Raw genomic sequence first — 23,853 nt, forward strand, 5'->3', positions numbered from 1 at the left:
AGGCGGCCTGGACGGGAGGACCCTCGGGGCAGTCAGAAGGAGCGGCGGACTCCGATAGTGGAATCTTTTTTTTGCCCACACTGCTTAGCATGTGGGATCTTAGTTCCTCCACCAGGGATTGAACCATGCCCCCTACAGTGGAAACAGAGTCTTAATACTGGACCACCAGGGAAGTCCCTGCTGGAGTCATTCTGAGAGATCACGCTTTAGGACTGGTCCCTGATCCCCACTCCTTGGGATTCTTCCCCAAGTATAATAATAAGAATAATAACTGCAAGAATTGGGTAGCAGGGGTGGGGAGAGCTTTGTAGACAGAAACTTGTTTGATTCTCCCAGCAGCCTCATGAGGTAGGTACAATTAGCCCCAGTTTAGAGAGAACCAGATACCGAGGCTCAGAGAGGTCAAGGGAACTTACCCAAGGTCACAGAGCCACCCAGGTCTGTCTGACTCCAAAGCCGACACTCTTTCCACTCTTTTCTGGCACCGAGTCTACTGTGTGACCTTGATTAAGTCACTCAACCTCTCTGTGCTTCAGAGCAATTACAGGATAGGGGCTGGCACAGCCGGGGGTGTACACCAGGCCCTGGCGCAGGTCTTGGCATCCAGGAGGTGTTTCAGTGAAAGTAAGGGCAGTGAGTGAGAGGTTGACTCATTCTCTGACCCAGAGGCATGTGTCGTGTGTGTCCTCATGCACATGGCTGGTGGAGAGTTTTTTCAGCACCTCCTGTCATTGTGTGATGTGTTGGTAAATTCCGTGCACTGAGAGGCACTGGTCTAGCGGTTAAGAGAAAAGGCTCCGGAGCCAGGGTGGCTGACTTTGAATCCTAGCTCTCGGTTTTCTAGCACTGTGGCTTTGAGCAAGGTACATAACTGCCCTGTGTCTCAGTTTCCTCATCTGTAAAATGGAGATGATTCATAGTGGTAATTAGACTTGATTTTCTAGGTGGGGGGGGGGAGTACTTAGTGCCTGGCACTAGTAAGTCCTATCTGCGTAGACCTTAGCTGCTAGTTTATTACTAGTAAACGGTGTACACTGCAAGGCACATACAGAGAAGGAAGAGAGAAAACAAACGCTAACCGTTTCCTTCCATATACCCACGACGTTCAGGCATCTCCGGCTTGGGTGGAGACCACAGGTGCTGCGTACCCTACTTTTGGGCCCGTGGGCTCCAGGCCGGACCTGGGAGGCTGGGTGTCAGTTGAGGGGTGGCCTTGCTGACCCCTACTCCCCGGTCTTGTCCCCACTCCAGCTCCAGGGGGCCCAGCGGAAGCTGCAGGAGCAAGAAGGCGAGTTCCGGGCCCGGGAGCGAGACCTGCTGGGCTCTCTGGAGGAGGCGCGCGGCACCCGGAAGCAGCAGCTGGACCATGCCCGCAGCCTGGGACTCAAGCTGGAGGCCGCCCGGGCTGAGGCCGCGGACCTGGGTCTGCGACTCAGCGCAGCCGAGGGCCGGGCTCAGGGCCTGGAGGCCGAGCGGGCCCGTGTGGAGGCCCAGCGGCGTGCGGCAGAGGCCCAGCTTGCCGGCCTGCGCTCGGCCCTGCGCCGGGGCCTGGGGCTCGGGGGGCCGGTGGCTGGCTCCCCCGCCCGGGGCGCGCCTGCGGGAGGTGAGAACGGAGGTGGGGGTCGGCAGGCGGGCCTTGCGGGGTCTCCGCCCTTCGTCCGCCTCCAGGCCTAGCTCTGTCCTGCCACGAGGCACCCTGGGCTGGGCTGCACCTCCTCTGATGACCCTGCCCTGCAGCTGGTTCTGATGGCCTCGCTGAGCCCGCCCACCTGAGGTCCAAATCACCTTCAGGCCCCTTAGCCGGGCCTCCTTCCCTGAGCGCATCTCAGCCCCGCCCCCTCACGGAGGCAACCGGGCACAGGTGGATTGATTGCTTCTTTTTAAAGGAAGCTGAAGGTGCATTTTTTTTTTTTTTAATTGAACTATATAGTTGATTTGCAATGTCATCTTGGATGTAGAGTGATGTGATTCACTTATATGGATGTAAGTGGGCTTCCCCGATAGCTCAATTGGTAAAGAATCCGCCTGCAGTGCGAGAGGTACCGGCTCAATTCCTGGGTCGGGAAGATCCGCTGGAGAAGGGAAGGGCTCCCACTCCAGTATTCTTCGGCTCGCCTGGTGGCTCAGCTGGTAAATCATCCATGTGTAGTGCAGGAGACCCGGGTTCCATCCCCGGGTCGGGAAGATCCCCTGGAGAAGGGAAAGGCTCCCACGTCAGTATTCTGGCCTGGAGAACTCCGTGGACTGTGTAAGTCCATGGGGTCGCAAAGAGTCAGACACAACTGAGAGACTTCCACTTCACTTTATGTATGTATGTATATTTTAAAATATTCTTTTTTGTTATGGTTTATTACAGAATATTGAGTATAGTTCCTATTTATTTATTCTATATAAAATAGCTCGTATCTGATAATGCCAAACTCCCAGGTCATCACTGTCCTAACTGTCTCCCCCTTGGCTTCCACAGGTTTGTTATTCATTTTTGTGACCCTGTTTCTGTTTCATAAGAGTTTATTTGTGCCATATATTTTAAAAAATATTTACTCACATGGCTGTACTCAGGCTTAGCTGTGGCACGCAGGACCGTCCTTCTTTGTTTTTGGCGTGCTGGATGTTAAGTTAGCTGGGAGAGTTCCCTGAGCAGGGATTGAACCCTGGCTCCCTGTATTGGGAGTGTGGAGTCTTAGCTACTGGACCGTCAGGGACGTCCCTGTGCCATATTTTAGATTCCACATGTAAGTGAAATCATACGGTATTTGTCTTTCTCTTTCTGACTTGCTTCACTTAGTGTGATAATCTCTAGGTACATCCATGCTGCTCCCAATGGTGGTGTTTTATTCTCTTCCATGACCGGGTAGTAGCTCATTGTATACATGTACTGCATCTTTATCCATTCATCTTTGATGAATGTTTGGGCTGCTTCCGTGTCTTAATACTGTGAATAGTGCCGCTGAGAACACAGGGGTGCGTGCATCTTTTTGAATTATGTTTTTGTCTGGGTAGATGCCCAGGAGTGGGATTGCTGGGTCATATGGCACCTCTAATTTTTAATTTTTTGAAGACCTTCTATACTATTTTCCATAGTGGCTGAGAGTGCTGCATCTTAACGTCCTTAACTCCTCTGGGTCTGTGTCCCTGTCCTCTATAATTGACTCCTGCCCCCTCTCCACCAGCTCCTCATCTTCTTCCGTCTCCCATCACAGCCGCCCACTCCTCCGTTCTGGCCTGTGGCCACTATGTCTACCCTAGAAAGATACACACTCAACCCAACCCCCTTCCAGAACTTCAGAAGAGATCCTCCCAACTGCCGTCTGCTCCCAAGGCCCAGGGGCTGACGCTGGGAAAGTCAGCACTGCGCTTCAGGGGTGCAGGCAGCCTTTTGGGAAGCCCTCCTCTTGTCTCAGCCTAACCCCAGTCTCACCTTGACTCCTAGGGCTAGAAAATAGGTAAGGAAAAAGTCAAGGGATATTGTTGGTTGGAATGTAAAATAGTGCAGCCACAGTGAAAAAATTTGGCAGTTCCTTAAGCAACTAAACTTCAGAATTACTATTTGTTGTCGTTGTTGCTCAGTTGCTAAGTCATGTCCGACTCTTGGTGACCCCAGGGACTTCAGCGCGCCAGACTCTGTCCTCCATTATCTCCCGGAGTTTGCTCAAATTCATGTCTATTGAGTTCATGATGCTATCTAACTATCTCATCCTTTGCTGTCCCCTTCTCCTTTTGCCTTCAGTCCTTCCCAGCATGAGAGTCTTTACCAGTGAGTCGGCTCTTTGCATCAGGTGGCCAAAGTATTAGAGCTTCAGCATCTATCCTTCCAATGAATATTCAGGGTTGATTTCCTTTAGGATTGACTGGTTTGATCTTCTTTCAGTCCAGGGGACTCTCAAGAGTCTTCTCCAACACCACAGTTCAAAAGCATTAATTTTTCAGTGCTCAGCCTTCTTTATGGTCCAGCTCTCACATCTGTTTATGGCTACTGGAAAAAAACATAGCTTTGACTATGCAGACCTTTGTTGGCAAAGTGATGCCTCTGCTTTTTAATGCTCTGTCTGGGTTTGTGATAGTTTTCCTTCCAAGGAGCAAGCATCTTTTAATTTCATGACTGCAGTCACTGCAGTGATTTTGGAGCCCAATTACCATATGACTCAACAATTCCACCCCTAGGTATATACCCAAGAGAATTGAAAAGAGGCACTTGAATAGATATTGTGCAGCATTTCAAAGTGTGCATGAGCAGGTGAATTGATAATGTAGTATTTGAATACAATGAAGTTTATTCAGCCTTAAGAAAGAGGGCCATCTTGACCTGTGCTGCAAGGTGGATGAACTTTAATAGCATTATATTAAGTGAAATAAGCTGGTCACAAAAGAACAAATACAAGGACTTCCCTGGGGATCCAGTTAAGACTCAGCACTTTCACTGCAGGGGGCATGGGTTCGATCCCTGGTGAAGGACCTAAGATCCCATAAGCCATTTGACCAAAAAAAAAACAAATATAATTCTACCCATAGAAAATATTTAGAACAGACATTCATGGAGACAGAATTTAGAGATTGCCAGAGGTGTGGGGAAGGGAGGATTAGGAGTTACTGCTCACTGGTTTTAGAGTTTGCGGTTGTATTTGTCTGCTAGGGCTACAAAGCAGCCCTAGCTGAGTGGCTTAAACAAGGGAAATTTGTGTCTTGTGGGTCTGGAGACCAGAAATCCAAGGTCTGGGTGTTGACAGGGCCATCCTTCCTCTGCAAAGTTAGGGAAGAATTTGCTCCAGGCTCCGAGCTTCTGGTAGCTTCTTGACGGCAGCAGCATATCCCGGTCTTCACGTGGGGTCTCCTTGAGGGTGTGTCCAAGCCCCCCCTTTGTGGCTGTGCCAGCTCTTAGTTCCAGCGTGTGAGCTCTCAGTTGCAACCTGTGGGAACTAGTTCCCTGACCAGGGATCTAACCCAGGCCCCCTGCATTGGGAGCATGGAGTCCTAGCCACTGGATTCCCAGTGAAGTCCCCCAAATGTCCCCTTCTGTTAGGACACCAATCGTGTTGGATTAGGGTCCCCCCTCCTCCAGTGTGGGGCTTCCCTGGTGGTTCAGGCGATAAAGAATTTGCCTGCAGTGTGGGAGAGGCGGGTTCCATTCCTGGGTCTGGAAGATCCTCTGGAGAAGGGAATGGCAACCCACTCCAGTATTCTTGCCTGGAGAATTCCATGGACAGAAGAGCCTGGTGGGCTACAATCCATGGGGTCACAAAGAGTTGGACATGACACCTAATCTTAACTCATGACAAATAAGGTCCCATTCTAAGGTGTGGCGGTTAGGACTCCAACATATGGATTTTGAGGGGATGCAGTGCATAATAGGGGTGATGGAAAGGATTTAGAAACAGATAATGGTGATGTTCACATAAACAGTGTGAATACAGTTAATGCCACTTAAAGGTGGTCAGAAAGGCATGTTTTGTGTTTATCTTGTCACAATAAAAGTGTTTGGGGGGGAATTCCCTGGCTGTCCACTAGTTAGTGCTCTGTGCTTCTACGGGCAGGGGTTTGATCTCTGGCCAGATCCTGCAAACTGTGCAGTGTGGCAAAAAAAAATAAGAAAATACTTGTTAAAGATAAGGCAACAGTGGGGGCTCAGGTGTTTTTGTGGAAGCTATGGGGCGGCTTGGGTGTCACTAGGCAGATCACTTTTCACTTTCACGCATTGGAGAAGGGAATGGCAACCCACTCCAGTGTTCTTGCCTGGAGAATCCCAGGGACGGGGGAGCCTGGTGGGCTGCCGTCTCTGGGGTCGCACAGAGTCGGACACGACTGAAGTGACCGCAGCAGCAGCAGCAGGCAGACTGGAGGATGCAAAGGGCAGGCGGACTCCTCATCCTGCAGTTCCCATGTTGACCTCTAGGTGCCGTCCTGTTTCTGTCTGCCCTCCCCGCTCCCTCCTCTTCACTGCCCATCATCTCCCAAGCAGAGTTTGTTTTTCTGCAGGGAGATATGGGCACCTGCATTCCAATCTCAGCCCTGGATCTTCCAAGCTTTGAGGCCAAGCAAATCACTTAAGAAAAGGTGGCAAGGATACCCAGAAGAACTATAGAAAAAAGATCTTAATGACCCAGATAACCACGATGGTGTGATCACTCACCTAGAGCCAGACATCCTGGAATGCAAAGTGAAGTGGGCCTTAGGAAGCATCACTACGAACAAAGCTAGTAGAGGTGATGGAATTCCAGTTGACCTTTTTCAAATCCTAAAAGATGATGCTGTGAAAGTGCTGCACTCAATATGCCAGCAAATTTGGAAAACAGCAGTGGACACAGGACTGGAAAAGGTCAGTTTTCATTCCAATCCCTAAGAAAGGCAATGCCAAAGAATGCTCAAACTGCTGCACAATTGGCACTCATCTCACATGCTAGCAAGGTAATGCTCAAAATTCTCCAAGCCAGGCTTCAACAGTACTTGAACCGAGAACTTCCAGATGTTCAAGCTGGATTTAGAAAAGGCAGAGGAACCAGAGATCAAATTGCCAACATCTGTTGGATCATTGGAAAAGCAAGAGAGTTCCAGAAAATCATCTACTTCTGCTTTATTGACTATGCCAAAGCCTTTGACTGTGTGGATCACAATAAACTGTGGAAAATTCTGAAAGAGATGGGAATACCAGACCACCTGACCTGCCTCCTGAGAAATCTGCATCCAGGTCAAGAAACAACAGTTAGAACTGGACATGGAAAAATGAACTGGTTCCATATTGGGAGAGGAGTACAGCAAGGCTGTATATTGTCACCCTGTTGATTTAACTTATATTCAGAGTACATCATGCAAAATGCTGGGCTGGATGAAGCACAAGCTGGAATCAAGGTTGCCAGGAGACATATCAGTAACCTCAGATATGCAGATGATACCACCATTACGGCAGAAAGCAAAGAGGGCCTGAAGAGCCTCTTGATGAAAGTCAAAGAGGAGAGTGAAAAAGTTGGCTTAAAACTCAACATTCAGAAAACTAAGATCATGGCATCTGGTCCCATCACTTCATGGGAAATTGATGGGGAAACAGTGGAAACGGTGGCTGACTTTATTTTTTTGGGCTCCAAAATCACTGCAGATGGTGACTGCAGCCATGAAATTAAAAGACGCTTGCTCCTTGGAAGAAAAACTATGACCAATCTAGACAGCATATTAAAAAGCAGAGATGTTACTTTGCCGACAAAGGTCCATCTAGTCAAAGCTATGGTTTTTCCAGTGGTCATGTATGGATGTGAGAGTTGGACTACAGAGAAAGCTGAGCACCGAAGAATTGATGCTTTTGAACTGTGGTGTTGGAGAAGACTCTTGAGAGTCCCTTGGACTGCAAGGAGATCCAACCAGTCCATCCTAAAGGAAATAAGTCCTGAATATTCATTGGAAGGACTGATGTTGAAGCTGAAACTCCAATACTTTGGCCACCTGATGAGAAGAACTGACTCATTGAAAAAGACCTTGATGCTGGGAAAGATTGAAGGCAGGAAGAGAAGGGGACGACAGAGGATGAGATGGTTGGAGGGCATCACTGACTCGATGGACATGAGTTTGAGCAAGCTCCGGGAGTTGATGATGGACAGGGAAGCCTGGCGTGCTGCAGTCCATGGGGCCGCAAAGAGTCAGACACGACTGAGCAAATGAACTGACAGAATCCGCTCTGAGCCTGTGCAGCCTGTGAAGGGGGGAGATTGGTCCTTACCTCTCAGGGAATTACTGTGAGGATGAAATGAGGTGATGTAGGGAAAGCATCGGTCCAGCGTCTGGCCCATTGTAAGCACTCGGAGTGTGTGTGTTAGTCGCTCAGTTGTGTCCGACTCTGCGATCCCATGGGCAGTAGCCCTCCAGGCTCCTCTGTCCATAGAATTCTCCAGGCACGAATACTGGAGCGGGTTGCCATTCGCATCTCCAGGAGATCGTCCTGACCCAGGGATTGAACGTGGGGCTCCTGCACTGGTAAGGCAGATGCTTTACCGTCTGAGCCGCCAGGGAACCCCTAAGCGGTCAGTATAGGGAGGTACTGAAGCGAGGCAGTGTGAACCCATAGCCTGGGCCCTGGGATGGAGCCTTCATGGTGCTTGTGGTCTGGGTGGGGGGCAGACACTGGACCCCCAGGAGGTGGGGAGGAGCTCACCCCAACCCAAGGCTGGGGTCAGGGAGGCCTCTGAGGAGTGGTCTTTACATTGAGGCCTAAAGGAATGGGCCAGAGAAGCCTTGGGGAGAGAAGGGAATAATAGCATATACAGAGACCCTAGAGCCTTTGTAAGGAGGAATGTGGGACCCTGGGAGCTGTGGGTGGTATCAACTGGCCTGGTTATAAGGAGAGAGATGGATGCTAGGGCGAGCAGCAGGGGATGGCCAGGACAGGGGCGTGATTTTGAGGGTTGTGAGTGGTGATCGAAGGTGAAGTGAGAGGGTGAGTGGACCCAGCCGGTACCATGGGGAGCTCACGGGGCGGCGGGGCGCAGCAGGCACGATGTGCTGGGGCTGTGCAGAGGCCCGTGGCTCCTGTGTCCCCCAGCCTGTCTCCTCCTCTAGGAAGCGTGGAAGGGCTCAGTAGCCCCGACCCCGTGGAACACGGCCCCGGGTCCCAGCCGCCCTCCCCAGGACCGGCCGTCTCCCCTGGGCCTGCAGACCTGGACCCGGAAGCGGTGCGTGGCGCCCTGCAGGAGTTCGTGCAGGAGCTGCGGGACACCCAGCGAGAGCGGGTGAGGGGCAAGGGGCCGCGGGGGGAGCCGCGGACCAGAGAGAGCCGGTGAGGGGTGAGGGGCCGCGGGGGGGGCCGCGGGGGGAGCCGCGGACCAGAGAGAGCGGGCGAGGGGCGAGGGGCCGCGGGGGGAGCCGCGGACCAGAGAGAGCGGGCGAGGGGTGAGGGGGTAGCCGCGGACCAGCGAGGGCGGGTGGGGGTGAGGAGCTGCGGAGAGAGCCACGGCCAGGGCCCCGCGCGGGGCTGCCAGTCAGAGCCGGGTCTCCTCCCTGCCTGACCCGGGCCGCAGGATGATCTTCGTGTCCAGACGAGCGCCCTGAGGCAGCAGCTGGCTGAGACGGAGGCCTCACGGGACGGCGCGGCCTCGCGGGCCAGGCAGCTGGAGAAGGCCGTGGTCGAGAGCGAGGAAGGTGGGTCTACCCCGGTGTCCTTGCCTCGGTCTCACGCTCTTCACATGGAGGCAGGAGACAGTCTCCTCCGGGGGGAGGGAGGTGCCTCACGTCCAGACCCACACCCCCCAGGGCTCGGATGGCTCAGGTCTCGGCCGAGCCTGACGGGCTGGGTGGGGCCACAGCCCGCCGCAGCGTGGATGGGCGGCTGAGCGGGGCGCAGGCCGAGCTGGTGCAGCAGGAAGAGAACGCGCGGCGTGCTGAGCGGGAGCGCCGGGCGGTGCTGGACCGCGTGGCTGCCCTGGAGAGGAGCCTGCACGCCACAGAGAGCGAGCTCCAGGCCAGCCAGGTAGGCGCGGGGGGGGGGGGGGGGGGGGGGGGGCTTGGGTGTGCCTGCGTGGGTGTCTGCGAGCGCTCCCGTGCATGGATGTGTGTGAGCCCTCCCATGCATGGGTGTCTGAGTGCTCCTGTGCGTGGGTGTGAGTGCTCCTGTGTGTGGGTGTTTGTGAGCACTCCCATGTGTATGTGTCTGTGAGTACTCCTGTGCATGGAAGTCTGTGAGTGCGCCTGTGTGTGGATGTCTCTGAGTGCTCCCGTGCGGGGATGTGTGTGCCTGTGTGGGTATCTGTGAGTGCTCCCATCCGTGAGTGGAGGTCTGTGAGTGCTTCCGTGCATGGGTGTCTGAGTGCTCCTGTGCGTGGGTGTGAGTGCTCCCTTGTGTGGGTGTCTGAGAGTGCTCCCGTGTATGGGTGTCTGTGAGCACTCCCATGTGTATGTGTCTGTGAGTGCTCCCGTGCATGGAAGTCTGTGAGTGTGCCTGTGTGTGGATGTCTGTGAGTGCTCCCGTGCGTGGATGTGTGTGCCTGCATGGATGTCTGTGAGTGCTCCCATCTGTGAGTGGAGGTCTGTGAGTGCTCCCATGCATGGGTGTCTGTGAGTGCGCCGGTGTGTGGATGTCTGTGAGTGCTCCCGTGCATGGATGTGCCTGTGTGGGTGTCTGTGAGTGCTCCCATGCGTGCGTGTTTGTGAGGGATCCCATGTATGGGTGTCTGTGAGTGCTCCTGCGCATGGGTATCTGTGTGCGCTCCTATGTATGTCTGTTCTGTCTGTGTGGGTCTCTCAGCACCCATTGCAGTGATCAGCTTGTGACTTTCTCCAAAAGCACGTGCAGATTTTGTTGTCTGGTTTCATACTGAAGTCATTAGTCTGTAGAAGAAAGAGTCTGGGCATTTACAGCTGACAGACATAGGTTCAAGTTCTTGCCTCACCATGTGATTTTCATTTTTCTCATCTAGGAAAGGGGGAGAGTAGTAATTCTCTCGTAGAGACTGTGCGTGTACACGGTGAACACGCAGATGGTGCTCACAGGACCTCTGTTTCCTTTGCCTCTGTAGTCGCGCCAGGGCTGTTCTGGGGGTTTATGTGTGTTTGGGGATGTCTATGTATTCATGTGTGTGTGTGTGTGTGTCTGGGGCAGGACACACAGGTCCTGGTGCCGACGGTCAGGCTGCTGGAGGCTTGAGCCCTTCTTACAGGCACAGATTCCCCCGTACCCTCCCCCAGCCCTCCTGCCTGCCCCCGCAGCCCGCCCCCCCCGCCTCTGGCTGCATGCCGAGCTTGAGCTGGCTTGTTGTGTCTGCGGCTCCAGCTCTGGCCGTGGGCCTAGCCGCAGGGGCGCGGGAGGCGGCCAGGAACAAAGCTGGGAGGGAGCCAGCGCAGGGCGGTGGGGCCCAGACATGGCAGGGCTGGGGCTCGAGCCCGTGGAGAGGGGGCCGGGCCTGGGGGGCTGCAGTCAGAGCACCCCCGTGACCTGCCCGGCTCTGGAATGGCGACAGGAAAGGGACTCTGGTCTGTCTTCCTACACTGTCCCCAATCCCCAGGTCCCTTCAACAGCTCACCCTGCCTAGGGTGGGGAGGATCACCATCCCCTACAACCCAGGGGGACCCTGGGCCCCTGCCCACCGGGCAGCTCTGGGCCGCTCTCTAGAGAGCCATGGTGTGGAGCAGGGAGGCCCTGGAGTCTGCACTTTTACACCCCCCACCCCCCAGTGCTCTGTGAGCACCCAGGTTGTGGGCTCCCTGGATGTGCAGGGAGGGAGGCTGAGCCTGGACCACACGGCCCGTGAGACTCGGGTGGAGCTGGAAAGCGCCCTGGGGTCCCCAAGTGATCCCGCGAACGGGGGAGGCACTGAAGCCCCAGGAGAGTCAGGCTGACCCCTGATCCCACGGCAAGTGGTTGGACCGGCCCCTTCCAGGCCGACCCTCACTTTCTCCACGGGCCCTGAGGGATGTGGGGAGCACGGGTAAGGTCTGCCCTCACCCTCCCCCACCCCCAGGAGAAGCTCAGCAAGATGAAGGCCAACGAGGCGAAGCTGGAGAGCGACAAGCGGCGTCTGAAGGAGGTGCTGGATGCATCAGAGAGCCGCAGCGTGAAGCTGGAGCTGCAGCGGCGCGCGCTCGAGGGGGAGCTGCAGCGCAGCCGCCTGGGCCTGAGCGAGCGGGAGGTGCAGACGCAGGCCCTGCAGGAGCGGGCGGACTCGCTGCAGAGGCAGGTGGGCCCGCCCCCCGCCCCGCGCCGGGGGCATCGTGGGGACCCCAGCAGCCCCGAGGCAGCCTGTGCATCGTCATCACCCCGTTTCATGGATGGACAGGTGGAGGCTCACAGACCTGGTATCTTTGCCTGAGATCATGGAGCTAAGCAGAGGCAGGGCAAAAATGAGAATGTAGGACTGTTTGATGATGGAGTCTGCACTGAAAGGAGGTGTATGGAGAGACAGAGACTTCACTCATTTTCTTTTTTTCTTTAAGTATTTATTTATTTTGGCTGCACTGGCTTAGTTGAAGCATGTGGGATCTTTAGTTGTGGCATGCTAAGTCTTAGTCATAGCAGGTGGGATCTAGTTCCCTGACCAGGGATCAGTCCCAGGTCCCCTGCATTGGGAGTGTGGAGTCTTAGCCTCTGGACCAGGGAAGTGCTTAGTTTTCCTTTTTTTGCCTTGGCTGCCAGGAAGCTCGGCTCTTAACTGGAATGTTCAGTAGCTCTGCTAGCCCTACACCATCACCCGCCTAAGCCAAGAACACAAAAACTGTCAGGGTGGTACCCTTTCTCCTCCATAGCGGTGGGGAGACCACGGGGTCTGGGGCAGCTGGGTTGATGGCACCTGAAAGAGGGTACTTAACTGGCAGTGCTTCTCGGGCCAAGCAGTCGTTGGCAGAGCCCGTGGGGGTGCCTGGGAACAAGGCGTGTCTGTGACAAAGGCCTGGAGAGAGGTGGCAGGCTTGGCCTGGGCACACCTGGACTGTTCAGGCCGTCCTCCCCCAGGTGGCGGACGGCGAGATGAAGGCGGGCACTCTGCAACTGACGGTGGAGCGGCTGAGCGGGGCCCTGGCCAAGGTGGAAGAGAGTGAGGGCCTCCTGCGGGACAAGGTGCAGGGCCTGACAGAGGCCCTGACCCGGAGCAGCGCCAGCCTCACCAGCACCCAGGACAAGAACGTGCAGCTGCAGAAGGCCCTGACTGCCTGTGAACATGACCGCCAAGTGCTCCAAGTATGGGGGATCCCAGGGCCCAGCTGTGGGGGGGGCCGTGGAGAGCTGGCCCCTGGGAGCCGTCCATGGGCGCATCCCTTGTGGGGGGTGCGGCCCAGTACGTGGATTGGCCAGTGAGAGGAGGCTGTGGGGGGTCACGACGGCCAGGACGGGGTGCAGAGCCCCAGGGCAGGCCCACGGGAGCAGGGCTGGGGTGTGGGGGCTTCCCGCCTCGTGAGGGGCCGTGGCCAGGCCTGTGCTCTGGCTTACCGTGCAGGTGAGAGGACTGCTGCGTTACAGGCTGTGAGCCTGGTCTGGAGGTACTGGGCAGAGGGGAGCCCTTTGCCCAGGGTCCCCGGGCAGCCTGGCCCTGTCCGCCTTTTCCCCCAGGAGCGGCTGGAGGCTGCGCGGCAGGCGTCATCCGAGGCGCGGAAGCAGAGCAGCTCCCTGGGTGAGCAGCTGCAGACCTTGCGGGGCGAGCTGGCAGATCTGGAGCTGCAGCGGGCGGAGGCCGAGGGGCGGCGGCAGCAGCTGCAGGAGGTGAGGGCCAGGGGCGCCCTGCTCGCCTCCACCTCCTCCCAAGGCCGGACCCAGCCTCCGGAAGGCAGCGCGGCTCCTTCGTCGTGTCCCCCTTACTCAGGTGCAGGACTGAGGCCCCAGGACTGTTCCCTGCCGCGGGCCTCCTAATAGCCACGTCTCTCGCGTGGGCCGGGTAGCTGGCCTCATCACCCCCAGTGTGGTGGGGCTCCGGTGCCCACCCTGAGGCCTGGGGGTCAGGGGCTCGCTGGCTTCTGCTGCAGGCGCTGCGGCAGCGGCAGGAGGCTGAGGCCGCGGCCCTTCACGCGGCCCAGAAGGCGCAGGACGAGCGGCGGCAGCTGCAGGAGTGCCTGGGGAGCCTGCGGCGCACCCTGGCCCGGCTGGAGGCTGAGAAGCGGGATGCGGAGCGCTCCGCCCTGCGGCTGGAGAAGGAGCGGGCAGCCCTCAGGAGCACACTGGGCCAGGTGGGCTGTGCCCCTCGGGCCTCCCTGGGCTGCCCCCGGGTCCAAGCCCTGCTTGTGTGCCCGCTGGGCCCCGCTAGCTCAGCACCCCTCCCTGAGCCCCCCGGGACCTCCCTCCTTCCCCGGGCACCCTGATGCCCCCTGCCCTCCCCACCCAGGTGGAAAGGGAGAAGCTCCGCAGTCACGAGGACACAGTGCGTCTGAACGTGGAGAAGGGCCGCCTGGACCGCACGCTCACGGGGGCAGAGCTAGAGCTGGCCGAGGCCCAGAGGCAGATCCAGCTGCTGGAGGTCTCCGTGCTGCCCACCCCGCCCCTCTGCCCCTCTGCAGCCCGGGACCCAGCTCCCTACCCCTACCGCCTGCACGCCCAGACAGTCCTGAGGGGCGGCCCAGAGCCGGGTCTCAGAGGGAGGGGTCCTCTCCAAAGTGGAGAGAGATGGAAATGCTAAAGGCCTGTCAGCGCGTATGCGTGTGTGCTCACGCTTGGGGGGTGTGCTCACGCTTGTGGCCATAGAGAGCCATGAGTGTACGCGAGAGGACTGTTGTGCATGTAGCGTGGACCTTGTGGGTGGGTGTGGCGTATCTCGGGACTAGGATGTATCATCTGTATAGTGTATCTTTGTGTACAGATGCTTCTCTTTTGAATCCTTTTACCTGTGGCCGTGCCGGGCCTTCATTGCTGCGGGCTTCCCCTAGGTGCAGAGGCCCCTCTCGAGTGTAACCCCGGCCTCTCACTGCAGTAGCCTCTGGTCGCGGCGCGGGCTCTGGAGCCCAGGCTCAGCAGCTGTGGTGTGTGGGACCCCCAGGACCAGGGATCGAGCCCGTGGCTCCCGCACTGGCGGGTGGAGTCGTCACCGCTGCGCCCCCGGGGGAGCCCTGGGTGTCTTCTTGGACGTGTGTGTGTGAGAGTGTTGGGCTTTTGGACACATGTGAACACAGGTTGTTACATGCTTGCTTGTATGACTGTATGTATACGGGCTTGTCTCTGCATTTGAACGTGTGTGTGTGCGCGCGCATGTGTGCGCGCGCATGCTCCTGAGTGGATCACTCAGCAACCTGACTCAGGATTCGCAGGCCAGGAGGGCTGGGTGGGGGAAGACAAGGCTCTGGTCCTGCAAGCCTCGCTTTGCCTGCAGGGACCCGCGGGCTCCCACCCAGAGAGGGCCTGGCCCTTCACACTCGCGCACATGTGTGTGCGCGCATCGAGGCCCCAGGCCTGATCGGCGGCCCCTCCCGCAGGCCCAGGTGGCAGCGCTGGAGCAGAACCACAGCCCGGCCGGGCTGGAGGCGGCGGAGCTGCAGCAGGAGGTGGAGCGCCTGCGCGGCGCCCAGGTGCGGACGGAGCGCGCGTTGGAGGCGCGGGAGCGCGCCCACCGGCAGAGGGTGCGGGGGCTGGAGGAGCAGGTAGGCGGGGGCTCTGTGTCAGGAGGCTGAGCCCGGAGCTGGGGGGTAGGGGGAGGGGCGAGAGAGGGCGGGCCTCACTGGCACTTGCCCCTTTTGGGCGTAGGTGCTCGCTGGTGCCCGTAACAGGCGGTTGGGGTAGACCCAGGCTGGTGTCAGCCACGGCTGGACCCAGGGGCTCAAGTGAGGTCACTGGAGCTCGGTCCCTTCTCCGTAGCTCCGTGCCTGGTCGGGCTGTCTTGTGGATGGCACAGCTGGCCTCAGGATAACCTAGCGATTCAGTCCCGGGGGCTCAAGGGGCCGTTTTCCCTGAGAGCAACAGCCAGAGTCCCAAGGGCGCTCCTCCTGGACGAGCTGAGCTCATAGGCTCCCCGTGACCGTCCCCATCACGTCTGCAGGGCAAGCCTGCCCCGTGGGTCAGGCCGGAGCCCAGGTCCGCCCTGGAGTCCAGCTAGCGCCAGGCCTGTCCTGGTGGTGGGAGGGGATGGGGCCCCCAAGGAGAGGCCGGGCAGTCCGGAGAGCCCCAGCCGCTCCGTGGAGTGGAACGAGAAGGGGAGGGAATACCCCAGCTGTTAGGACACCTGGCTTTTCCTGGAACGTGGCCCCCGGACTTCTGGGGTCCCAGCCCTCTCCCCGGCGCTGAGCCCAGGCTGGGCCTGGGTGGGCCCTGCTTCCTCGTTCTTCTCCAGGTGTCCACGCTGAAGGGGCAGCTGCAGCAGGAGCTTCGAAGGCGCTCAGCCTCCTTCTCCCCGCCCTCCGGGCCCCCGGAGAACTGAGCACCTCTGCCGGCATCCTGGCGACGGGGCCTGGGGCTGGGCCGGACTGGAGGGGCGCCCTCATTGGGGTCCAGGGGGCCTGGGCCGGAGCTTGCAGGGGCGAGGGGTGGGGTGCCAGGGCCAGGATGGGGCTCCAGCCTGTCAGAGCCACCCCTTGGGGGCCACCTCAGCCCCTTCCCGGGAGGGTCCCCTGAGGGCTGGGCTGGAGAGACCTGCCCCCGCTGACCCTGAGCGCAGGTGCGCTGGCCGTGAGCGTTGCACCTGGGGCAGGCCTGCTGGCCACTCAGAAGTCTGTCCATCTTAGTTCAGTGTTTGTCAGCAAGTTCCTCAGAGTTCAGAGTCACTGTATTTTTATACCTTTTTACAATGTTAACTGTTCAAAACTGTTGTGTTTTTTGTAACAACTCCATTTTTTAAAGAATGCTTTGTACAGATGTGTCCTTTTGCTGTTATTATGCCTCCTGGGAGATGGGGAGACTGGAGGACCCTGGGGCAAGCGAGTTGGGGTCCCCTAGTGAGGGGTGCGCAGGGACGTGGAGGAGACTTTAGAAAGGCCCGTGCGGAAAGGTAAGGAACCTCACAGGACGGCGGGGTGCGGAGGCCGCCAGAGTCCTGAGCCACGCGCCCATTTAACAGATGGAGCCGTTGAGGCATGGGGCTGGGCCCAGCTCTGCTCTTCCCAGCTGAAGCTTTCTGCCCTTTTCTCTGGCTCCTCCTCAGGACAGGGTGCACCCCCAAAGCACCAGCAGGGCTTCCAGGCGGCACAGTAAGAAGGGCAGGCCTGGGCGTGGACCTGCGTCTGGCCTGGCCCTGCTGGGTGATCCCGGGCACAGCTGCTTAAGCTGTCAGCCTCAGGAAGGTGGGGACCTGCCTCCCAGGCCGGCGACAGGGGAGCACACACAGCAGGTGCCTAGTCCGTGCTTCCAAGGAGACGTGCCTCTCAGCCCCCGGAGCCCAGCGGCGTCAGGGTCTGCCCTGCCACTGACCGCTGTGGGCCCTAGGGGTGGGGAGTTACGGACTGACTCTCGGCTTGGTTTCCTGTCTGTAAGATGGGATGTTACCCGTGCCCGCCGCACAGGCTAAAGGCTTAAAGAGGACTGTGCTGACCCTCAGACGGAGCCTGGTCTCCCTGTGCTCGTCAGAGGGTGCTGTTCAAACGGCCGGCCTGCTTCTGCCCTCTGAAATGCACCAGGCCTCCCTCCCTGCAAACGCCCTTGACGCCAGAGCCCACGACCCAACCCTGTAGCACCCTCAGGTGCCCGCACAGCCGGCCTCCACCCTGCCGGAGCCCTTCCCGGTGATGGGGGCCTCAGAGCCCCCCCAGCCCTGACAGTGAGGAGGCTGTGTTCGTAAACCTTCCATTTCTGATACAGCCTCCTGCAACGCACACAGAGCCCGGGGGCGGGGTGGTTGTCAGGGCCCACCTTTCTGGGCAGAGCTGAGCTGAGGCAGCTGCGAGGGGCAGGGCTGGCACTGCGGAGGCCATGGCCAGCGACGGCCCTTCCCCAGGGCGGCTGAGCAGCCTTGGGGAGGACACGCAGGGTTGGAGGTCCGCGGCCATCTCTGCACTCCCCACCGAAAAAGGGACTCCGTGTCTTTCGTAAAAACCTGTTTTTAATTTTGTATAAAACAAAGGTGGTCTACGCCCAGGGGCTGTAGGAGATTCAAGCAGACCAGCTGGGGTGGGGGGTCACCGCCTACCTTGGGGGGGGCGGGACGAGGGACGCACGTCAGGGACCCAGGTCCCACAGAGCGCCCGGGACGTCCCCCACCCGGGGGCAGAGACTGGCCCTTCGGGAGCCCCCTTGTGGCCCCGGGGGTGGCCCCAGGCTAGGGGAGCAGCCGCGGCAAGCCCCAGGCCCACAGCCCTCTAACAGGATGAGAAGAACGTCAGACGGGAGGAAAGCACCAGGTCGGGCAGAGCCTGGGGGCCCTGGGTCGGCAGGGGCCAGCTCCCCCTAGCAGCCCCCGCAGCTCCGGGCACAGGCGGCTGCCACAGACTGGCACAGGCCGCTGCTTGCCAGCACGCCGCACTTGGAGAACTTGTCACGGCACAGGTCAGCTGTCGGGAGGGCAGGAAGGGGCTGGGGTCAGCACAGGGCCAGGTGAGGGAACTGCCACGCGCCCCAGCCTGGGTGACCGGGTTGTCTGAGGATGAGACGGGCCGGGAGGGGAGCCCGGCTCGGACCCACGATGGATAAACGTCAGGTGGGGGCTGGGGCCAGGGTGGGGCGGGGTGGGGGCTGCCTACCCCGCAGGAGCTCCTCGTGGGCGCAGACCGTCCGGACGCAGATCTCCTTATTGACGACATACACGCGGCGGAGGCTGAGGGGACGGGCCAGGAGGGCTCAGCCCGGGGAGGGGACCCCACGCCCACCCCCGGCTGGGGGTTCACTTCAGGATCACTGTCTGTCCCCACCCCACGGGGCTGGCTGGAGCTCCCGCCCCCTCACCTGTAGAAGCAGACCTCGTTCAGACACTGCTTGCAGGGCTTGTGTATGGAGTAGAGGCGGGTACACGGGTACTGCTCCTCGCGGCAGTCTGGGTGACACGTGGGGTCAGCGTGCTGCAGCTAGGGGCTCAGAGCTGGGGGCCGCCCCCAACCGCACCCCCAGGGGCCTGGCTCTCAGGGCCAGGAACCCCTGCACCCTCAGGCCCAGCCTAAACACACGAACACACACACTTACAAAGACACACATGCCCACGCACACAGCACTGCCGGACCTTCCAGGCTGCCCAATTTTATCCAACACTTTTATACACATGTGAACTCACAACCGCACCAAGAGGCCTATATCCAAACAGACTGAAGTTCAAACACAAACCTACAGCCACACACAGGCCCAGAAACGCACGGCAGCCTCACAGGAGGGCCATCACACGGGATGGGTCCCCCACACACAGGCCAGCGGGCTCCTGGCCAGGGCAGCCCCGAAGAGCTGGGTTTCCTGTCCCCCAGAACCACCTGCCGGGGGGACTTCCTGCCAGCCACTCCCCTCCCCGTGTCTAGAGGCTCCTCCCAAGGCCACAGCCAGTCCAGACCCCTGCCCAGCGCAGGGCAGAGGGGTCTCCCGGAGCTGCCAGGGGCCCTGCTGACCTCAAGCAGGGGCGCCTCTGCAAGGCCCCCAGCCCACCACCTACCCCAGCAAGAGCGAGAGGCCTGGCTGTGTCCAACCTCCCAGGCCCCCCACCCCCTAACTCCCGGGGCCCCTCTAACTCCCAGGGCCCCCTCTGTCTCTGACCTCCTGGGACACCCCCACCCCCTAACTCCCGGGGCCCCCTAACTCCCAGGGCCCCTCTAACTCCCGGGGCCCCCTCTGTCTCTGACCTCCCGGGCCCTCCTCCACCCCCTAACTCCCAGGGCCCCATCTGTCTCTGACCTCCTGGGACACCCCCACCCCCTAACTCCCGGGGCCCCCTAACTCCCGGGGCCCCTCTAACTCCCGGGGCCCCCTCTGTCTCTGACCTCCCGGGCCCTCCTCCATCCCCTAACTCCCGGGGCCCCCTCTGTCTCCGACCTCCCGGGACCCCCACCACCCCCTAACTCCCGGGGCCCCCTCTGTCTCTGACCTCCTGGCCCCCCACCCCCTAACTCCCGGGGCCCCCTAACTCCCGGACCCTGCCCCGTCTCTCTTACCCAGAGGCCCCGGCTCCGTGGGCTCCGTCTCCACAGTCCCCGGTTCTGGAGTTAGGGGGGAGGCAGGCAGAGACCATTGGGACAGATGGTCCCGGGCAGGCTGGGGTCCCCTCTCCAGCCCTGGGCAGCCCTCCCCACCCCCAGGGTTGGCTGGAGCTGGCAGCCTACCTACGGTGGGGGCTGGGATAACTTCCTGCTGGACTTGCTGCTGGGACTGGAACTGGAACTGTTCCTCGGGTGGCCGAGGCGTCATCTCTGCCAGGAGAGGCGGTAAAGGGGTCTGCTCCCTCCCCCAGCCCCCGCAGGCCTCCACGGACTCCCCACCCCACTGCCTGTCCATGCCATCCTACCCTCAGCCCTTTACCTGGGTAATCATAGTAGTCCGGATTGTCTGGAAATAAAGATGTGGAATTGGTGGGGGTCAGGCTAGCCCCCAGGCACAGGGCAGCCAGGGCCCACAGCCCTGAAAGTCTGTTTCCCACCACCCCACCTGACCCCCGGCTGAGCCACGCCAATCTAGGGAGCGGGCTGGGGGAGCCTGGGGGCGGGCGGCAGGCTTACCGATCTGGTCGCTGTAGTGGGTGTACTGCACGTGGTCTGGATACGGAGGCAGTGGGTCCAGATCATACTGGCCCTGAGCCAGCAGGCCTGCTATGGGGAGACAGAGCTAAGTGGGTGTCCGGCAGGGAGAGGCAGCAGGGGCCCGGAGGACCCCTGAGGAAGGCAGAAGCCCCTCAGGTAGGCCTGCGAGATCCCCAGCAGACTCAGACCCACAGGATGCAAACGGCTTCCTTGTCCACAAAGGCCCTTACACGCCCCGGTCCTCAGCTGCCTCCCTGACCCGCTCCCCCATGCTGGCTCTTGGGCGCTCCTGCCTGCCCCAGGGCCTTTGCACTTGACTCTTCCTGGGCCTGACAGCCTGGTTAGCGTCTCCTTTGAAGCTCCTCCACTGAAGCTTCTGCTCTGCTCGGGGGCTTCCCAGGAGGCCCAGTGGCAAAGAGTCCACCTGCCAATGCGGGGGACCGGGGTTCGATCCCTGGGTCAGGAAGATCCCATGGAGATGGAAACGAACAACACCCACGCCAGTGTTCTGCACTGGAAAATCCCACAGACAGAGGAAACTGGTGGGCTATAGTCCACGGGGTCACCAAGAGCGGGACAGGACAGTGACAGGGACAGGCGACTGCCCTGGCGGTACAGCGGCTAAGATTCTGTGCTCCCGGCAGGGGTCCCAGGTTCAATCCCTGGTCAGGGAACAGGAGCCCACATGCCTCGACTAAGGCCACTGCAAAAGATCCCATGGGCCACAACGAAGCCTGAGGTTCCCACGTGCTGTAAGACGCGGCACAGCCAAAGAAATTAATATTGAAAGACAAGAGAAGACTTCGCTGGCCTACCCACCCACACCATCGCATCTTCCTGTTTATTTCCATCACAGCACTCAACACAACCTGGTGTTTATCACCTCGCCCTTCTCTAGACCAGCAGGGCAACACCACGCAAGGCAGGCATTTGCCCGCTAGATCACTGTGTCGCCAGGGCCTATCCCAGTGCCTGGCACAGAGGAGGGGCTCCACAGATACCTGTTAAATGAACGAATGTTAGACCTGGCAGGCCCTTTGGGATCCCCACTGACAACTCTTTCAAGTGATGACCAGGGACCTCTCCAAGGTCAGGACTGTAGCTGAGCTGGCCCCAAAGGAGTGCAAATCCCAGGCCTTCAGACCCCCTTTCAGGGGCCTCCATTCCTGCACGGCGGCTCCCGGGAGGACCAGCCAGTAAGTGGAAAAGTGTGGACCCTGGTGCCTGGGCCTAGCCTGCTGCTGCAGAGGGTTGGGAGGCGCCCAGAGATGCCTCCAGACTTTGTGGGGGGGGGGGTGTTGCCAGTCCAGCCTGTGGTCCAAGGGGTAGGAGGCCCTGGGGTTCGGGAAACTGAGTTCCGGCCGCAGGACAAGACCTGGAGGCCAGCTCCCTGTCTGCACCCACGCGGGCGCCCGAACAGCCCAGGTGCCGCTTACCAGGCAGGATGAGCAGGAAGAGGGAGGCGGCTCTCATGGCTCTCAGTGAGTGGGCTGCGCCGGTGTCCGGGGACAGCTGGAGAAAGAGGAGGGGCGAGCTGCTCCCCAGGCCAACACCCCAGGGCTGCAGGGCCACTTCTGCTCCCGGAATTCAGCCTGGAGAAGGGGGGCGCAGAACAGAGGCCAGGCAGACGGAGGGTCACGGAGAGCGGGCCTCAGGGGCGGCGACCACTTTGGAGGATCTGCCCCTGAGAGCCCACTGGGCGTTTGGCACCTGAGGGACTCCAGAGCTCCAGAGCTGATCGTGACAACAGACCCTACCCTGCCCGCCCACGCTCCACAGGCATTTCTAATCCCTGGCCCTGCTCTCCCCGCCACACAGATGCCCACCCTCTGCTCAGCACTTCTCCAGGAATCTAGTGCCCAGACCACGACCCCAGGCCCATCCTTGGGACCCCAGTCCTGCCCAACCAACATCACAGCCCAGACTCAGCAGTCGGCCAGGCCAGACCCGCACCTGCTCCCAATTAGCCCAGGGCCCAAGGCCTCCTGCTCAGCAGGAAACCACATGACCCCAGGCCCGAGGGACGGCCAGGCCAGGCTGGGCCAGGCTCCCGCCCCGAAGACGCCTCTCCCGCCAGGCCTCCCAGGACCCGGCTGACTCCATCACACGCTCACGGGACTGAGGGCTATTTGTCTGCTGGGCAGGAAGCACTCAGGGCGGGGTCTGGAAAGCGTCTCTCCCGAGCCTGGAGGGCAGCGCTCAAGGGGACTGCGGTCCCAGGGGCTCTGGACCGCCTGAACGGTGTGACGAGAGTTGCAAGCATAGTTACGGGGGGAGGGGCCAGGCTCTTGAAGCTCGAGAAGCCCTGGGTGAGTCCCCTCTCCGGGTCTGGCCCCACGGTGGACTTGGCAGAGTCGACAAGTCCTCACGGCCAGCCCCAGCTCAGTGGGGGGCAGCCTCCAGACTGTCCGCCTTCAGGCTGCGGGGTCGGGGGGACTGGGAGAGAGTCCTGGGCTCACCCACGGGGGGGGGGAGGGGGGGGCCGCCCTCCCACAACAGGAGAAGTACTTCCAGAGGGTTAACTGGAAACCTGCCTGCCTACCCCTGCCCCCTCCAAGCGGCGGGGACTCAAAGGAGAGCGGGGGACGGGGGCAGAGACATGGTACCTCTCCTTCTGTAAGCCCCCCCACCCCTCCACCACCGGGTACCTCTCCTGTGACCCCGGTCACCGCACACATTCCTCATCTCACTCCCCTCTCAAGCCTTACTGAGGAGGGAAGGGAGGGGAAGGGGTGGGGAAGGTGAGGCCTTTGACCCAGCTGCCCCGCAGGCTGGGTGTCCACTCTGAAAACTCTCGACCTCCTCCTCGGCCGGGGACCCAAGGCCTGGAGCTCCCCCAAGTCCTTCCTGTCCCCCATCTGGCTCCCAGGCTGGTTGGCGCTGTCACCACTCGAAGGCCCCACTTGGGGAGGTGGTTGGTGGGTTGGGTTGGGGTTCTGTCTGTTCCCAGAGCCCCTCCTAAGCCTCGAAGCCCCCCGCACGGGGCGCCCAGGCTCGCTGGGGGAAGGGGCCCCGGGCCAGGCCGTCTGGAGGAGAATCCGCGCGGAGGAAGGGGCCCCTCCGGGAGACGCGTCTGCAAGCGCGTCCAGACGGCGGGAGATCGGGCGGGGACGGAGGCCGAACCTGCGGGGCCGGGGGAGGCCCAGCGGGCCGGGGACGCACCCTGGGGACCCGGCCTGCCCTGCCCTTTGTCTCCGTCCCCACCGCCCCGCGGACACCCCCGCCGGCCGCCACCCCTCTCCTCCGGGGAGACAAAAGCCGCCCCTCCCGAGGACCCAGGCTTCCCGGCGCTCTCTTACATCTGCTTAGACGGCCCCGGGGCCCGGGACCCTCAGCCCCTGGGGGCCCGCCGACGTCGGAGCCCGGGCCCCGCGCCGCCCGCCCGTACCCCCTGCCCCGGCCCGCGCCCCCTGCCCGGCCCGAGCCTACCTGCGGGTCCCTGCGCGCCGCTCCGAGTCCGCGCGCCGCCGAGCCGCCCCTCCGCCCCCCGCGCCCCGCTCCGGGCCCCCGACGGGGCGGGCGCCGCCCTCCCGCCCGGATCCGCTGGGTCCTAACGCGAGCGCCGCCGGGCCGCCGTGCTCCGGGAGGTGTGGGGCACGGGGCTGGCCTCGCGTCCTCTCGGAAGTTCGCACCTCGCAGGATGCGCCCCCGTCCTGTCCCCATCCCGCCTGGCCCGCTGTCAACGCGGTGAGGCGGGCGTACAGCCTCCGCCGGACACAGGACGGAGCCAGGCTCCCGAAGGGGACCGCGCGCCCTGCCCTCCGCTCCGGCTTCTCCCGGCTTCCAGGACGCCCTCCCGGGCCTCATGCGTCTCCCCAGGCAGCTCGCGGGCCGCAG

General features: G+C 60.5%; 2 protein-coding genes across 3 annotated transcripts in view; one reads left to right on the forward strand and one right to left on the reverse strand.

The window, feature by feature from the left end:
* The window catches only part of CROCC (ciliary rootlet coiled-coil, rootletin), a 43,833-nt gene extending 27,602 nt beyond the window's left edge, over positions 1-16,231 (forward strand). Inside the window, exons 27-37 of the mRNA XM_061148012.1 lie at positions 1,252-1,603; positions 8,539-8,708; positions 8,997-9,117; positions 9,282-9,445; positions 11,433-11,648; positions 12,419-12,643; positions 13,013-13,162; positions 13,423-13,623; positions 13,779-13,910; positions 14,860-15,024; positions 15,711-16,231. Coding sequence (XP_061003995.1) covers positions 1,252-1,603; positions 8,539-8,708; positions 8,997-9,117; positions 9,282-9,445; positions 11,433-11,648; positions 12,419-12,643; positions 13,013-13,162; positions 13,423-13,623; positions 13,779-13,910; positions 14,860-15,024; positions 15,711-15,797 — 1,983 coding nt within the window. The 3' untranslated portion in view covers positions 15,798-16,231. The remainder of the gene's footprint in view (positions 1-1,251; positions 1,604-8,538; positions 8,709-8,996; positions 9,118-9,281; positions 9,446-11,432; positions 11,649-12,418; positions 12,644-13,012; positions 13,163-13,422; positions 13,624-13,778; positions 13,911-14,859; positions 15,025-15,710) is intronic.
* A 1,174-nt stretch (positions 16,232-17,405) lies between these two features.
* MFAP2 (microfibril associated protein 2) lies at positions 17,406-23,511 on the reverse strand. Of its 2 annotated transcripts, none has more exons than XM_061147808.1 (9): positions 23,446-23,511; positions 21,453-21,608; positions 19,996-20,082; positions 19,799-19,825; positions 19,603-19,689; positions 19,435-19,479; positions 18,251-18,338; positions 18,049-18,122; positions 17,406-17,859 (listed from the first exon to the last, which is right to left on the reverse strand). In XM_061147808.1, the coding sequence occupies exons 2-9, from the start codon at positions 21,487-21,489 to the stop codon at positions 17,756-17,758; spliced, it is 549 nt and encodes a 182-aa protein (XP_061003791.1). In that variant the 5' UTR covers positions 21,490-21,608; positions 23,446-23,511; the 3' UTR covers positions 17,406-17,755. The 2 variants fall into 2 exon arrangements, with proteins under 2 accessions (XP_061003791.1, XP_061003790.1); XM_061147807.1 differs by having other exon boundaries at positions 19,996-20,085.
* Between the last annotated feature and the right edge of the window lie 342 nt (positions 23,512-23,853).

This window comes from Dama dama, chromosome 8, assembly GCF_033118175.1.
Source record: "Dama dama isolate Ldn47 chromosome 8, ASM3311817v1, whole genome shotgun sequence".
NCBI lineage: Eukaryota > Metazoa > Chordata > Mammalia > Artiodactyla > Cervidae > Dama > Dama dama.